The sequence below is a fragment of the Salvelinus alpinus genome, chromosome 8 (genome assembly GCF_045679555.1).
Source record: "Salvelinus alpinus chromosome 8, SLU_Salpinus.1, whole genome shotgun sequence".
Classification (NCBI taxonomy): domain Eukaryota; kingdom Metazoa; phylum Chordata; class Actinopteri; order Salmoniformes; family Salmonidae; genus Salvelinus; species Salvelinus alpinus.
In genome coordinates this window covers 67,682,523-67,700,980 of record NC_092093.1, presented here as the reverse complement: position 1 = coordinate 67,700,980, position 18,458 = coordinate 67,682,523, and the positions used below count along the sequence as shown (strand labels likewise).

At 41.9% G+C, this 18,458-nt stretch overlaps 1 protein-coding gene across 5 annotated transcripts in view; it reads right to left on the bottom strand.

Moving 5' to 3' along the window:
- Positions 1-18,458, bottom strand: part of LOC139583570 (receptor-type tyrosine-protein phosphatase N2-like) — a 278,697-nt gene that overhangs the window by 99,116 nt on the left and 161,123 nt on the right. For 3 of the 5 annotated variants that reach the window (XM_071414794.1, XM_071414797.1, XM_071414792.1), the window contains one exon: positions 1,962-2,029. In XM_071414794.1, coding sequence (XP_071270895.1) covers positions 1,962-2,029 — 68 coding nt within the window. The remainder of the gene's footprint in view (positions 1-1,961; positions 2,030-18,458) is intronic. The other 2 variants (XM_071414793.1, XM_071414795.1) reach the window with 1 other exon arrangement.

Below are 18,458 nucleotides of genomic sequence, written 5' to 3'. Positions count from 1 at the left end.
AAACCCCATCACATATAACTTGTTGTGCCTTTATTAACTTAATTTACTTTATTTGTCAATGTATTCAGTTATCTACTTAAAACTAGGGCACCATTTAAAACTTGTGTTTTGCAAGCTAATGCATAGTTACCGACCCATGCTTTGGCATCTAGCTGAGGTACACACTAATAACAATATATCAGCGGTCACCCCATAAATTCACCAACTAATAGTTGTGCTCAATTCCATTTAAACTAATGCATTCTGAGAGCACTCTCCACAGGCACTCTCAGCAGCATGTTCTGCCACCGTTTTCAGAAAATGATCACTCTGTCGCCATTCAGGGACTAAAAACCACTGGGATGAATTGAGCCTTATTTGGGTTCGGACTATGACAATGCCAATACAGAAAATTAATAATTCCAGGGCTTGTCTCTCACTGTACTTCCCTCAAATACACATTTTCTAATCACACACACACACGGACATGCACAGACACACACGCACAAACACACACGAACACACACCACACGAACACACACACACCACACGAACACACACACACAGCATTTGATTTCCCACTCCTGAGGTAAAGGATCTCTCCCTCACTCCGGTTCCCTATAATTGCAGCTAATTATCAACAAATAGGACAAATATGACAAATCACAGCCCTCCGTCACTGTTTGCCTTGTGCTTTCTGTGTGTTGGACAAGAGTGAAGATGGAGTAAGAGGAGAAAAAGATAGTCAGAAAGATAGAGGGCAAGAGAAAGGGAGAAAAGGGTAGATGAGGCGAAGGAAAAGAGGACTTAAAAAAGAGGGAGGTAAATGCGTAGGCATAAGCAAGAGATTCACAGTAGGATTAAATCAATGGAAAAGAGAATAGAGAGTGTGACAAAGTCCATAGAAGGGATTGATCCAGGAAAACGGTCCCGACTATGTTACCCTGTTGCTATTGACGACGGCAGCAGCCCACACACAGACCACATCCATTTAGTTCCCAGCATGCCTCGCGATGATCTTCATGGCTCACAGTGCCACCGCTCTCTGTCTCATTTCCGTAGAAAAAATTCTAGGAGGGCTACAGCCCATCAATGGCTGTTTGATTAGATCCTCACCTTCCCTACACGACTTATGAATATTTATTAGCAGCGTCGCCATCGAATGAACGCACATCTCCCCTGCTCTCTTCCCGGCACTCATCTTAAGTATCTTTTTGGACTCCTCTTAATTTTTCTTATGAATATGTCACAGCCAGCCATAAATTGACAGCTCTCCAGATAATCTGCTTATTGTTCCTTGTCTGCTATTTAAAGTGTCAATTTTAAATTTTTCACACTGCAATTTGTCTTGTTGTTCTTTATTCTCCATGGGAACCAACAACCCTAAGGAGGACAGGAAATGAATACAGAGGATGTGTATCAAAGCGACACAGTTAACAGGAAATACATTTTTGCATTAATTTCAGCTCATAATCAATGTCTGGCCGCATAATGGGGGCCTCGTAAAGGATGCAGGCGGTATGGATGGCCAAGCTGCCATATCTGGAGCCATATCACTGGAGAGAGCCCAGTGTACAGAGACACTATGGTTTCTATAAGATCTGGGAGCTTTCAGGTTTGGTTAAATTCCTTTACAATGAAACATGATGCATGTTGGGTGTTGGATGATGAGCTCAGTATTCTCTTTCGGGACTTTACGTGGTAAGATCTAACTATACAATATCACACAAATGCTATTCAATATACAGCCTCAGTTGAATACCATTGTAATGTCACATAACATCACATTCAAGCAATCCAGCATCCGGATGACTCCCAGATAAAAATAATTTTTGGGGGTCAGTTCTATACTTTGTTCGACACCGATATAGTCAGTGTTGGATGTTCACAGCGCAGAAATAGAGTAACTAGAAATGGCAACCCCATTCAAGTCAATAATTCTATGGTTCCCAGCTTGAAACAGACGATGAAACAGGACTTACATCACTGACACCAGCCTCCAGGATCTTCACACCAGTTTCCTTCTCCAGCTGCTTCTTCTGCTGAACTGCTTGGGAAGACACCAGCACAAGACCAGAGTTGTGTGTGAGTGGAATTAGTCAAAAAAAAGAAACATAATGGCATGAGGAAGTGGAAAGTGAAATGAGTGAGTGGAATGAGTTGTGTGTAAGTGAGGAGAATGAATGACGCAGAAGAACATGTTTGACCGTCTAATTCTTGAAGGGAAACAGGAGAGCATGAGCGAACGAGTGTGTGACACAGTGTGAGTGAAAATTAAAGATAGATAACCACACAGTGATTCTCTCACAGTTTATTGCAAAGTTTTCACCCAAAGGTCTTGGTCAACATGTGACTTCAACTCAAACTCCAAACTCATCAGTGACCAGTCAAAGTTTCACTTACTGTTGGCTATGGTACACATGAAAGAGTTCGCCCAACTACCCTACAGATTTAGAAATGTTCTGCAACAACAGGGTGATCAAGTTAAGATCCTACACCTGTACATGACCACAGAATACCCTACAGTACAGTGTCTAGAATCGAGTACAACGGAAATGTTCTTGTTACTTTGCTCTGAAGATGATTCAAATGGTTGTAAAGTGGTTTATGAGCAAGACCTTTGCACACTGTCAGCTGCCGAGGTACATATGTAAGATCTTAATTTGATCACCCTGTTGTTGCAGGAAGTATATTCAAGGTTTAAAAAGGCTTCTAAAGTTTGTAGTTGTTACTTTAAAATGTCATAATTGATTTGCCCTAAAAAAAAAAAATTATCAACTCCTCCAAAATGTCCATTCATAATTCACACAATAATTCACATTTCCTGTTGCTGCAGGACAATTTTGTCTGCTGTGAGAAACTGGTCAAATTAAGATTGTATATCTGGTCCCGTGTGGCTCAGTTGGTAGAGCATGGCGCTTGCAACGCCAGGGTTGTGGGTTCATTCCCCACGGGGGGACCAGGATGAATATGTATGAACTTTCCAATTTGTAAGTCGCTCTGGATAAGAGCGTCTGCTAAATGACTTAAATGTAAATGTAAATGTACCAATGAATGTTTAATATTCATTTGAATGTAAAAGTGCTAGTCGATGTACTGCGTAATTAATTTCTCTTGGTTCTTGCAGTAGTTAATAGGATCACAATATGAGTTTGATCCATACATCTATTAAAGTATGCCCCCGCTAGTTCTAAATGCAATATTTAACAAAGATATTCTCACACAAATCAAAGCAAGTGGCATGCAACATTTAAGATCATACACTCTGCAGACTTTTTTCTTTTTTTTTCTGTGCGTGTTTAGCCTTTGATACACTCACTTTGATGGATACATTTATATTGAAAAACAAAATCAAAGGGGTCTTATGCCAAATTATATGGTGAAAAGAGAAAACAGAGTATAATTTGAATTGAGTTTGTTAACATGTGAACTGGGAAATAGGGGGAAAAGAGAAAGAGGGAAAGCCAGAGAAAGAGAGAGGGTCCTTTAAATCCCATTTCCCCAGATTAAGGGTATGCAAATGACCCTGAAGAGCTGAACCTTACCTCACTCCAAATTCTGCAAGGGCCTGTTTAATTAGTATTTTAATCAATTCCAATGATTCCACACACTTGGCAATTTATGCAGCATTCCATATAATTAAGCACGTTACTTTAGTGCCATGATTAGGAAGGCTAATTACAGCCCTCTCTCTCTCCCTCTCCCTCTCAGTTTATTGTCCGACATCCCACAAGCGCTGATCACCCTATCGTCTCATCAGCGATCACCATAGTGATGGCGACGTCTTGAATATATAGTCAGGACTTATGGAGTGAAGTCTGGCGGGAGGAAGGGGAGTAAAATAATAGGGCGGATCCATTCAGAGCACAGATATCCACTAGGCCAGCAGGCATCAAGCAAGCTACAGTACAGTTCATTAGAATGTCAACACAAAGATTGCAGAGAGTATAGAAAATCAGTTGTGGGGAGTAGCAGCCATCGTGGATCTGTGGATCTACCTGTTGTGATTTAGGAGGGTCAAATGAGGAAGCCATCTTGGTTCGGGTGGCAGGTAGCCTCGAGGTCAGAGCACTGGGCCCATAGAGGTAGATAGAGGACTCATCTTTATATCTGTGCCATTGTAGCGTCTGTGACAGAATGGCCAGCGCCATTGAGGCTACAACCCATAGGAATCCCCACCCAGTTGACTACTTTGACTACTTTAAAATGGCGGAAGAATTTTTGAAGCCCTCAATGGCGCTGCACATGCTTAAACAGCCTTTTGTCCACAAGAGGCCTCTATCATTCTCTATGGTTGGGCCTGTAACCGAAAGGTCACTGGTTTTAATCCTGGAGCCGACAAGGTGAAACATCTGTCGCTCTGCCCTTGAGCAAGGAACTTAATCCCAATTGCTCCAGGCGTGCTGGACAAGGGTGACCCTATCCATGACCCGTCTCCCTGCGGGAGTCTTAGGGGGAGTTGGGATGTGCAAGAAACCCATTTCCATTACACACTTGGAACAATGAACACTTGTACAAGTGTGTAACAGGACAAATATAAGCACCCCACAAATTATTATTATTCAACCTGGTGGTGCTGGTGTTATTTAGGAGTGGGTAATAAGGCAGCCATCTTGGATCAGTGTGTTATTTCGGAGGGGGTAATGAGGTAGGTAATTAGGGCCAGCAGGGTGGGAGGAGCGGGGCAACAGAAAGGTCACGCTCAGCATTTAGTCTTAAGGAGGACCCCTCAGGGAGCTGATCACTTCGGTATAATAAGAAGTGGAGACTGCGTCTAATATGTCTAACCGTTGTTTTCAAGGTAATCTACTCACGTTCAGATACTCCGATTCATGGACCGTCTATATCCAGGTTGTATCCGGTTTAAACGGATCAACATCACATGCACACTAGCACTCAGTGCACACAAGGATTACCGGGAGCAGCGACGACTTCATCACGTCATCCAAAAACATGGCAGACATTAGATTAATATAAAATGTTAATATTTTCGGCTGTGTGATGAAAAAGAAGAAACGGCTTCAGCAACAATTATTTTAATAATTCAATAGATGTTCTGTGCACAAAGGTGATGACTAAAGTGTCTTATTAGGAATTTTCAAATCAAACTTCTCTATGTGGCTATCTAAGGAAATTTTGTTTCTGGGCCTGGCATCTGTTAAACTGCAGTAACCAAGAAAAACTGTAGGAAAAACTGTAGGGCCAGGGTTCTGGTGCTTCTAGACCAGAACCCTGGCCCCTTGGAGCTGTGGCTGAGTAGAGAGCCAGTGAAAACATTGAGTTGAGCCTGACATCAAAACACAGTCTAACTTCTGTCTGCTGGCAGTTTGCCTGACAAGCTAAAAGGACATAGCGAATGCTAAAACCAAAGAAGCCTGAAGGTCACTATCTATCTCTAGTTGAACTTTCAACTCATCGAACTCATGTACCCAGCTAGCACATTTGGTTCTTTGGGAATTGTGGGAACGTATGCTTTTGTTTTCACATTGGTTGTGGGAACGTAGCAATACATTTCATGACTGGTAAAACAAAACATTCTGAGAACAGTAGTGGAAATTAGCCTGTTCTGGGAAAGACATTTATAATGAGTATTTCTGTAAATTGATGTGGCTCTCTGCAAAATCACCGGATGTTTTGAAAACAAAACATTACTGAACGTTAACGCGCCAATGTAAACTGAGATTTTTGGATATAAATATGAACTTTATCGAACAAAACATACATGTATTGTGTAACATCAAGTCCTATGAGTGTCATCTGATGAAGATCATCAAAGGTTAGTGATGAATTTTATCTCTATTTATGCTTTTTGTGACTCCTCTCTTTGGCTGGAAAAATGGCTGTGTTTTTCTGTGGCTATGTACTGACCTAACATAATCGTTTGGTGTGCTTTCGTCGTAAAGCTTTTTTGAAATCTGACGTTGGCTGGATTCACAGCTTTAATTTGGTGTATTGCAGTGTGATTTCATGAAAGTTACATTTTTATAGTCATTTATTTTTAATTTGGCGCTCTGCATTTTCACTGAATGTTTCAATAAGACTGGTAGCTTATTTTGGGTGAACTTGTTTAAATTTTAAGCACAGATAGGACACATGGAAATTCATTTCCTTAAGCATTAATCATGCAAACACATGTATTTTTTATTGTGACACAGCATCACGGGTGACCCGTCATTCAGGGCAGGGAGTTCTGTTTTAGCTAAAAGAGGGGGGGGCTTACCTGTTTTTCAAGCCTCTTGGCTGCTGCCATAGAGTTACATTAGAAATGCCCATCCAAGAAGGCTCAAGGTCATTGGCCACAGATATAAATGACGTCAAATCACGTTATATCTACAGTAGCTTTGATTGGACTATCAGTCATCATCATGAATCAAGTCGCCAATCTACTGGCAAATCCTTTTAAATCCTTGTCATATGAAGAGAAATAATGAAGAGAAATTATAGATAAAACGTATCGGTGCTCATTGGCCATTGGACATAAACATTTCACAACAAGTTGGAAATCACAAATTCAACAATGAGTGGTTTGGAAGGAATCAGTGACAGTGGCTAACTTCAAGCATTGCAAAGAAATCACTAGCCTGCTATTCAGTGGAATGGCTGTGTGGTCCCAAATCTGGGATTAAGTGTCTCTTTTCCAAGTTTAAAATGATAAACATTCAACATTGGCCATGCTGTCAATGAAGCATGATTTGTGCCGCGCTCAAAACAACTGTTAACTCGGAACTGCGGAAACTTGACTTCAGTGAGTTCAAGTCAACTGGGAAATCTGGAAAACACGAGCTCCGACTGGGAAATACGTTCTGAACGGTCATCCAACTCGGAATTGTAAATCGGAAACAAGCTTTAAGAAACACATGGTTATCAGAATGTTATGCGCTAGCTGGGTAAATAAACTCATCATAAAAAGAAACGTCCTCTCACTGTCAACTGCGTTTATTTTCAGCAAACTTAACATGTGTATATATTTATATGAACATAACAAGATTCAACAACTGAGACATAAACGGAACAAGTTCCACAGACATGTGACTAACATAAATGGAATAATGTGTCCCTGAACAAAGGGGGGGTCAATGTAACAGTCAGTATCTGGTGTGGCCACCAGCTGCATTAAGTACTGCAGTGCATCTCCTCCTCATGGACTGCACCAGATTTGCCAGTTCTTGCTGTGAGATGTTATCCCACTCTTCCACCAAGGCACCTGCAAGTTCCTGGACATTTCTGGGGGGAATGGCCCTAGCCCTCACCCTCTGATCCAACAGATCCCAGACGTGCTCAATGGGATTGAGATCCGGGCTCTTCACTGGCCATGGCAGAACACTGACATTCCTCTCTTGCAGGAAATCACACACAGAACGAGCAGTATGGCTGGTGGCATTGTCATGCTGGAAGGGTCATGTCAGGATGAGCCTGCAGGAAGGGTACCACATGAGGGAGGAGCATGTCTTCCCTGTAACGCATAGCGTTGAGATTTCCTGCAATGACAACAAGCTCAGTCCGATGATGCTGTGACACACCACCCCAGACCATGATGGACCCTCCACCTCCAAATCGATCCCGCTCCAGAGTACAGGCCTCGGTGTAACGCTCATTCCTTCGAGGATAAACGAGAATCCGACCATCACCCTTGGTAAGACAAAACCACGACTCGTCAGTGAACAGCACTTTTTGCCAGTCCTGTCTGGTCCAGCGACGGTGGGTTTGTGCCCATAGGCGACGTTGTTGCCGGTGATGTCTGGTGATGACCTGCCTTACAACAGGCCTACAAGCCCTCAGTCCAGCCTCTCTCAGCCTATTGCGGAGAGTCTGAGCACTGATGGAGGGATTGTGCGTTCCTGGTGTTTCTCGGGCAGTTGTTGTTGCCATTCTGTACCTGTCCCGCAGGTGTGATGTTCGGATGTACCGATCCTATGCAGGTGTTGTTACACATGGTCTGCCACCGCGAGGATGATCAGCTGTCCGTCCTGTCTCCCTGTAGCGCTATCTTAGGCGTCTCACAGTAGGGACATTGCAATTTATTGCCCTGGCCACATCTGCAGTCCTTATGCCTCCTTGCAGCATGCCAAGGCACGTTCACGCAGATGAGCAGGGCATCTTTCTTTTGGTGTTTTTCTGAGTCAGTAGAAAGGCCTCTTTAGTGTCCTAAGTTTTCATAACTGTGACCGTAATTGCCTACCGTCTGTAAGTTGTTAGTGTCTTAACAATCGTTCCACAGGTGCATGTTCATTAATTGTTTATGGTTCATTGAACAAGCATTGGAAACAGTGTTTAAACCCTTTACAATGAAGATCTGTGAAGTTATTTGGATTTTTACAAATTATCTTTGAAAGACAGGGTCTTGAAAAAGGGACATTTCTTTTTTTGCTGAGTTTACATGAGAGTTCATAATGTGCATTATTTGGCAATAGTAAATGTCCACAGGGATGCATGCTTGGCCTGGGCTTTCTGAGATGTTTCAAATTCTCTGTTCCTATAGCTAGAGTCATTTACAGAATAAACACATACCCAGATTAAGCGTATTCCTCTTATGCTCTTATACTGCAACCTTATTATTCATTTTAACATCCACAAATATTTGACAGACTCTGAAAACTGATGTCAAGTCTCATTTTCAAGTTGTTTTCCCAGTGATTTTAATGAGCAGTCGTCTGTGTCTCCCTGATTTTATTTCTGATATGCAGATTTCAGCTACCCAGCTGTTCACATAATCGTTTTGGTCACGCTGTCTAATTGCCCTGAGACAAATTAAACACAAACACACACACCCAAAAATATATCAGCTTTAACCTCTAAAGCTTAGCATCTAAAGCTATGTACCCTTAATGTGATTACTAAAAGGTAAAGTGTTACCACAAAACATATGCGATAGAAAAGTCAGTGCAGGAATACATCATTTGAACTGCTGACTTGAGTTGGAGTGAAGGCCTTGGGTTGGAGTTGAGGACAGTGGAATAATTGAAACACAACACATATTAGAACGTCATAAGAAGCGGCCTTTCCTCACAGCCTCCAGCCCTGTCCTGAGAAGTCAAGATGTCTGAGTTTTGGAAAAGGAGATCATTTAAATCAGTAATCTGATGCCTCAATGTCCTTGGCCAAAAGGGTTACTCGGCTGTCCACATAGGAGACACCTTTGAAGAACCCTTTTGGGTTCCATGTAGAACCCTTTCCACAGAGGGTTCTACATGGTATTCAAAATGGCTCTACCTGGAACCTAAAAGGGTTATTCTATGGGGACAGTGGAACCCTTTTTTTCCTAAGTGTACACTGTACCCTACACCTCAGTACAGATCTAATGATTTTTCAGAACAATATTCAGGCATTGCTCATCACTGATTCTGACACAATGACTATGTTGAAATTCTACTGTTCCACACATATTACTAATAATTGGATGCTATATAGATGAATGCTATATAGATCATAGTTAGTTAGGTTTGCATTTTGAGTCGGCACAGTGACCAGCGTTGTTGGTGCGCTGATGAAACAGGAAGGGTGGATGACAAAATGCATATTTCACGACCCTCTGATTGATCTTTTAATACTGAATATGCATACCCACCCCTCCCATTTTCCTTCTCCATCCGTCTTTCCTTCCTTCCTTCTACTGCTCCTCAGGTCGTCTATTCAACACATCTATCTTTACAGCCATCTCTCCGGGAAAAAACAAATGAAAGTGTTTATTGCGGAGGAGGGAGGGATGACACTAACGCCTCTCCACAGCCGTTACCCTTATCAGCGGCTATCACTCCAATATTAAAGCTGCCACTTTCCCCTGCTGCAAATATGAAGGCTGTCTCTACATAGCTATCTCCGAAAGAGAAAGAGAAGGAGAGTGAGAGAGGGGGGGAGAGAGAGGGGGAGATGAGGATCTAGAGAGGGAGGGAGGGATGCATCCGATCATCGAGACAGATAAGATGCATCTCCCACTGTTTATTTTTCAGTCAAAATCAGGGGGATGAAATGAAAATAAAAATATCCCAAGATCTGCCTCTGTAGCACAGACAAACAAACATCTCTGAAAGGTTACACATTTACTGTATATTGCACATTGTACATACAGTACTAACACCCCTTGATTTTTTATACATTTCATTGTGTTGCAGCCTGAATTTAAAATTGATTAAATAGAGATTTTGTGTCACTGGCCTACACATACAGTGCCAGTCAAAAGTTTGGACTCATTCAAGGGTTTTTTCTTTATTTTAATAGTAGTAAAGACATCAAACTATGAAGTAACACATATGGAATCCAAAAAAGTATTTTAAAAAAATCTCTCTATATATTTTATATTTAAGATTCTTCAAAGTTGCCACCCTTTGCCTTGATGACAGCTTTGCACACTCTTGGCATCAAATACAACATATATTTTGATTTGTTTAACACTTCTTTGGTTACTACATGATTCCATATCCATTATTTCATAGTTTGATGTCTTCACTATTATTCTACAATGTAGAAAATAGTAAAAATGGATAAAAACTATTGAGTAGGTACAGTACTGTACAGACACCATAATGTCAAAGTGGAATAGTTACAATTATACTTAATTTTGTTTTACAAATTAATAGAAAATGAAAAGTTGAATGAAATGTCTTGAGTCAATAAGTATTTAACTCCTTTGTTATGGCAAGCCTAAATAAGGCCAGGAGTAAAAATTAGCTTAACAAGTCATATCATAAGTTGCATGGACTGCATGTGCAATAATAGTGTTTATTTAACAGGATTTTTGAATGGCTCCCTCGTCTCTGTACCCCACACATACAATTATTTGTAAGGTCCTTTAGTCAAGTAGTGAATTTCAAATACAGATTCCACCACAAATACCAGGAAGGTTTTTCAATGCCTCGCAAAGAAGGGCACCTATTGGTATATGGGTAAAAATAAATAAGCAGACATTGAATATCCCTTTGAGTATCGTGAAGTTATTAATTACACTTTGGATGGTGTATCAATACATCCAGTCGCTACAAAGATACAGGGGTCCTTCCTAACTCAGTTGCTGGAGAATGAAGGAAACCGATTAGGGATTTCACCATGAGGCCAATGGTGACTTTAAAGCAGATACAGAGTTGAATGGCTGTGATGGCAGAAAACTGAGGATGGATCAACAGCATTGTAGTTACTCCACAATACTAACCTAAATGACAGAGTGAAAATAAGAAAGCCTGTACAGAATAAAAATCTTCCAAAACATACATAAGGCACTGATTTAAAACTGCAAAAATGTGGCAAAGAAATTAACTTAATACATCAAAAAATACTAAAATGTGTCAAAACCAACAGAATACATCACTGAATACCACTCTTCATATTTTCAAGCATGGTGATGGCTGTATCATGTTATGGGTATGCTTGTCATCGGCAAGGACTGGGGAGTTTTTTTTAGGATGAAAATGAACAGAACAGTCAAAATCCTAGAGGAAAACCAACAGACACTGCTTTTCAACAGACACTGGGAGACATATTCACCTTTCAGCAGGACAATAACCTAAAACACAAGGCAAATATACCTTACACTGCAGTTGTTTACCAATATGACATTGAATGTTCCAGAGTGGCTTAGTTATAGTTTTGACTGAAACCGGCTTGAAAATCTATGGCAGACTTGAAAATGGCTGTGTAGCAATGATCACTAACCAACTTGACAGAGGTTGAATAATTTTTTAAAGAATAAATGTGCAAGTATTGTACTAGAGACTCACAGCTGTAATCGCTGCCTAAGGTGATTCTAACATGTATTGACTCAGGGTTGTGAATACTTATGTAAATTAGATATCTGTATTTCAGTTTAAATAAATTTGCTACAAATTCTAAAAACATGTTTTCACTTTGCCATTATGGGGTATTTTGTTCAGATGGGTGGGGAAAAAAATATACATCACATATTATTTGTATCCTGCCATGTCTCAATGGTGTGGTTAGACAATGTTGAGTAACAAGACAAATACTTTAGTGTGTACCCATATTCAAAGCTGTAACCACGGTCATAAACACACACACGCACACGCACAGCCATCTATCCCCAGATAATCAAGGAACACTCCTCTCCTTTGTCTTTTCTTCTTATGAATATTACCGGTTATTCTTTCCCTCCGCTTTGATAAAATCTAGACACCAAATCAAAGGCCTTATACCTCTGAATAAACCTACAAATAAAAAGGGGAAGAGGAAAGAGCAGAGGAGAGGGAAAATAGAGGAGGAGAGTGTCGTGGAAAAACAAAATACTTTCTTCCTGCTCCGATCAAATTGAGAAAGTAATGCGTTCGCTGTCTCCATGTGTATGACATCATTAGAAGCTAATGTAGAAAGATAAACATCAAGCATACTGTCTGTGTCCGTCACATGGTAGTCGTGCTGTTAGTAGCAGGGAGCGGAGCTGATTGAGTTTCTGTTTATTTACCCTGATCAATACCTGCCTATGGAGTGTGAGGAGAGGCACTACTGCCTGGCAACCAACTACTACTACTCAGCCTGAACCGATACTCCATAGTGCTCAAATACCTGGGTTGCATTCATTAGGCATGAATCAGAAGAAAATGGACTGAAACAGGGCAGGACCACCTGAATTCATCCAATTAGAAATGCTCGTTTTCATTTTCCATTGCAGAACGTTTTGTTACAATTTGATACAGTGTGCCATAATGAATATGACTTCTTCATGGTGCCAAAATGTGTTTCAAAGGTGTGTGTTTTCTGTTTACACAATGTACACAGTGTGAAAAGATGAAATGCCTAAAGCTGTGGTACAATAGACCATGAGACAGGGATTGTGACTCAAATGGTACCATATTCCCTATATAGTGCACTACTTTTGACCAGGACCCACACGGCTAGGAAATAGGGTGCCATTTGCGACACAGCCAGGGTTTCAGAAATACTTCACCATCTCGCATCATCTCTGATTCTTGTAATCACGGTGTCTGCCATTGGCATGCACTGCATGTCATCTGCAAATCCAGCCACGGCCCCTGGTATAAGGTATCACTACTCCTCCCTTCCTATAGGCAGGAACTCAAACAGGAAGTACGCGTGCTAAGGACTATTCAACGCTAGTCTGATCAATCGGAATCCACGCTTCAAGATTGTTTTAATCACGCGGACTGGGATATGTTTACATACACTCAATTAGTATTTGGTACCATTGCCTTTAAATTGTTTAACTTGGGTCAAACATTTCGGGTAGCCTTCCACAAGCTACCCACAATAAGTTGGGTGAATTTTGGCCCATTCATCCTGACAGAGCTGGTCTAACTGACTCAGGTTTCTCGGCCTCCTTGCTCGCACATGATTTTTCAGTTCTGCCCACAAATTTGCTATAGGATTGAGGTCAGGGCTTTGTGATGGCTACTCCAATACCTGGACTTTGTTGTCCTTAAGCCATTTTGCCACAAATTTGGAAGTATGCTTGGGGTCATTGTCCTTTTGGAAGACCCATTTGTGAACAAGCTTAAACTTCCTGACTGATGTCTTGAGATGTTGCTTCAATATATCCACGTAATTTTCTTGCCTCATGATGTCATCTATTTTGTGAAGTGCACCAGTCCCTCCTGCAGCAAAGCACACCCACAACATGATGCTTCCACCCCCGTGCTTCACGGCTGGGATGGTGTTCTTCGGCTTGCAAGCATCCCCTTTTTCCTCCAAATATAACAATGGTCATTATGGCCAAACAGTTCTATTTTTGTTTCATCAGACCAGAGGACATTTCTCCAAAAAGTATGATCTTTGTCCCCATGTGCAGTTGCAAACCGTAGTCTGGCTTTTTTATGGCGGTTTTGGAGCAGTGGCTTCTTCCTTGCTGAGTGGCCTTTCAGGTTATGTCGATATACGACTCATTATACTGTGGATATAGATACTTTTGTACCTGTTTCCTCCAGCATCTTCACAAGGTCCTTTGCTGTTGATCTGGGATTGATTTGCACTTTTCGCGCCAAAGTACATTCATCTCTAGGAGACAGAACGAGTCTCCTTCCTGAGCGGTATGACGGCTACGTGGTCCCATGGTGTTTATACCTGCGTACTATTGTTTGTATAGATGACCGTGGTACCTTCAGACGTTTGGAAATTGCTCCCAAGGATGGACCAGACTTGTGGAGGTCTACAATTGTTTTTCTGAGGTCTTGGCTGATTTCTTTTGATTTTCCCATGATGATAAGAAAAGAGGCACTGAGTTTGAAGGTAGGCCTTGAAATACATCCACAGGTACACATCCAATTGACTCAAATTATGTCAATTAGCCTATCAGAAGCTTCTGAAGCCATGACATAATTTTCTGGAATTTTCCAAGCTGCTTAAAGGCACAGTCAACTTAGTGTATGTAACCTTCTGACCCACTGGAATTGTGATACAGTGAATTACAAGTGAAATAATCTGTCTGTAAACAATTGTTGGAAAAATTACTTGTGTCATGCACAAAGTAGATGTCCTAACCGACTTGCCAAAAACTATAGTTTGTTATCAAGAAATTTGTGGAGTGGTTGAGAAACGAGTTTTAATGACTCCAACCTAAGTGTATGTAAACTTCCGACTACAACTGTATGTAAGAATGCTGTTCATTGACTATAGCTCAGCATTCAACACCATAGTACCCTCCAAGCTCATCATTAAGCTTGGGGCCCTGGGTCTGAACCCCACCCTGTGCACCTGGGTCCTGGACTTCCTGATGGGCCACCCCCAGGTGCTGAAGGTAGGAAACAACACCTCCACTTCACTGATCCTCAACACAGGGGCCCCACAAGGGTGCGTGCTCAGCCCCCTCCTGTACTCCCTGCATAACTGAGTGGCCACGCATGCCTCCAACTCAATCATCAAGTTTGCAGATGAAACAACAGTAGTAGGCCTGACTACCAACAATGACGAGACAGCATACAGGGAGGAGGTGAGGGCCCTGGGAGTGTGGTTCCAGGAAAACAACCTCTCACTAAACGTCAACAAAATTAAGGATCTGATCGTTGACTTCAGGAAACAGCAGAGGGAGCACCCCCCTATTCACATCGATGGGACCGCAGTGGAGAAGGTAGAAAGCTTCAAGTTCCTTGGCCTACACATCACTGACAAACTGAAATTGTCCACACACACAGCCAGTGAAGAGAAGAAGGCTCAACAGCACCTCTTCAACCTCAGGAGGCTGAAGAAATTTGGCTTGACTCCTGAAACCTTCCCAAACTTTTACAGACGCACAATTGAGAGCATCCTGTGGGGGTGTATCACCACTAGGTATGGCAACTGCACCACCAACACCCGCAGAGCTCTCCCAACCCATCACCGGGGGCACCACCAACACCCGCAGAGCCCTCCCAACCCATCACCGGGGGCAAACTACCTGCCCTCCAGGACACCTACAGCACCCAATGTCACAGGAAGTCCAGAAAGATCATCAAGGACAACAACCACCCGAGCCACTGCCTGTTTACCCCGCTATCATCCAGAAGGCGAGGTCAGTACAGGTGCATCAAAGCTGGGACCGAGAGACTGAAAAACAGCTTCTATCTCAAGGCAATCAGACTGTTAAATAGCCATCAGTAGCACCTTAGAGGCTGCTGTCCTATATGCATAGACTTGAATTCACTGGCCACTTTAATAAGGGAACAGGTCACTTTAATAATGTTTACATATTTTGCATTACTCATCTCATATGTATATACTGTATTCTTTATCTTAATCTATGCAACTCCAACATTGCTGTCCAAATATATATATTCTAAATTACATATCTTTACTTTGGATTTGTGTGTATTGTGTGTATTGTTGTGAAATTTTTAGATATTACTTGTTAGATATTACTGCACTGTTGGAGCTAGAAACATAAGCATTTTGCTACACACACAATAACATCTGCTCAACATGTGTATGTGATCAATAAAATTTGATTTGATTTACAGACACTGTCAAATAAACTCTGAATGACACATCCTTAATAACGTTGTCTCTCAAATAAGGGCTTTTCAAAGACCAGCCAGGTCATCCGCGAAACAAGTCAGTATTCAACGTCCATCCATGTTTGAGGACGTTGGGAGATGACTTGGAAACCGGTCACTAGAGGCAACAGTGAGCGCTGTTACCTTCAAGCAGGTTTCGGATTTGCTAGAGCGTTGTGGACGGGGATGGTGGATGAGCGTAAGCATCTGTCTCTGGTGCATGTTCGAATCCAGCGATAGAAAGTTGTTTTGAGATTTTGTTTTTTAGCCTATCCCAAGCCTTAACCCTTACCTTAACCATTCAAAGTTAATGCCTAACATTAAGATTTCAGAGTTAATGCCTAAACTTAACCTTAACCTTAACAATTTGGAGTTAATGCCAAAACTTAACCTTAAGCACTCCGAAATTTGACGTTTGCAACAACTTCGACATTTGACATTTGAGAAACATGGATGAAAGTCTATAATTCTGATGTGAGTCTGTGACAGTTTGTTTTTTAAAGATGGCCACCTGGATGAGTCTGGGTGGGTCTCCACCAGAGACAGACACAGAGACACACACACACCCAGAAAACATGCGCATACAAGCACACTTAGATGTGCATACACATGCATTCACACACATACGCCGTGCATGCGATCTCTCTCACTGCGTATTTCTCCACCCTCTCTTCTCTCTCTGTCCTTCTCTCTCCTCTATCAGTTTCTCTTCCACTCGGTTGATTAATAGATTGTGGCTCCTCTGACACTGTGTAGAATAGGCATTTTCCGTTTGATAGGTGCTGACACAAATTCCTCACGGACTGCGAGAGAAGGAGGGAACCGAAGCGGTCCCAGCAAATTATTTGGATCTTAGGCACCTCCAGATGTGAGACAAACCCCATGGATGTCACTCCACATCCACCCAGGGATTTGTTTCTGCTGTTTTTCCCCCTTCAAAGTTGACAATCTGCAGATGCATGACATGTTCAACATAAATTACATTTGACAATTGTTCAAAAGAGAGGTTTATAGATTGCAGTGGCGCCTACTGGTTGATGAGATTTACCATACACATCTAAAACAATCAAAGTGTGAGTAGCGTATTGACCTCTCCCTTTTTTTCAGCTTCTCTTATTAGAATGGATAGAATAGAATACAATAGAGTAGTGAAAAATTAATGTCTCTTCCCTTGCCAAACTATCTGGCTGTCATTCAAACATTCGTATTACCATATTAAAATAAACTCCATTACTCCTTAGAAGTGTATTGGGTTTAAAAGGAATCCAAGTGTCAGGAATGCACTTTGAATCAGATGCCAGTTATACTCACTGATCATTTATAGTGGATTCATCAACATACATATAATTCTATATGCCTACAACAAGTACACCAATTACCAGAGAGACCTTTCCCTATACGTAAAATGTATATTCAAATGCTTAAGAATATTGCTCTCTGACCTTAATTTACTTCCCCTGAGTGTGTGTGTGACACTCCTATCACACAGTTGAAAACATCTGGCAGTTTGCCACCGTCTGAAGGCAGGCTATGCAGAGAAGCAGGTGTTTGGGGATGGAGGAGCTCACTCACACACACGTGCAAACACACACCCAACACATGCAAACACACACCAACACACACACTCTGACATACCTGTACCCTCCCTGCAGCGAGAACAATGACAGAGAAAGCCCTACCTGTCACTGTGAGAGCAATTATCCAGCAAACTCTCTCTACGGACCATTTCCAGCAGGGCTCTACATTACTAACCACATCACTGAGCTGCTACTCTACTCTCACCACACACACAAGCTTGGACGTGCACTGAAGTACATGCACGCATGCAAGTGGTGCGTGGGTCAGCTGGTTGTTCACCCGCACCAATCCGCATTTGCTAATAATCCATCCACAACCACCTGACTATACACTACCGGTCAAAAGTTTTAGAACACCTACTCGTTCAAGGGTTTTTCTTATTTTTACTACTTTCTACATTGTAGAATAATAGAATAATAGCGAAACTATGAAATAACACATGGAATCATGTAGTAACTAAAAAAGTGTTAAACAAATCAAAATATATTTTATATTTGAGATTCTTCAAATAGCCACCCTTTGCCTTGATGACAGCTTTGCACACTCTTGGCATTCTCTCAACCAGCTTCACCTGGAATGCTTTTCCAACAGTATTGAAGGAGTTCCCACATATGCTGAGCACTTGTTGGCTGTGTAACAGTATAACTTTAAATCGTCCCCTCGCCCCGACACGGGCGCGAACCAGGGACCCTCTGCACACATCAACAACTGACACTCACGAAGCGTCGTTACCCATCGCTCCACAAAAGCCGCGGCCCTTGCAGAGCAAGGGGCAACACTACATATTGGTTTCAGAGCAAGTGACGTAACTGATTGAAATGCTACTAGCGCGTACCCGCTAACTAGCTAGCCATTTCACATCCGTTACACTCACCCCCCTTTCGACCTCCTCCTTTTCCGCAGCAACCAGTGATCCGGGTCACGGCACCAATGTAACAGTATAACTTTAAATCGTCCCCTCGCCCCGACACGGGCGCG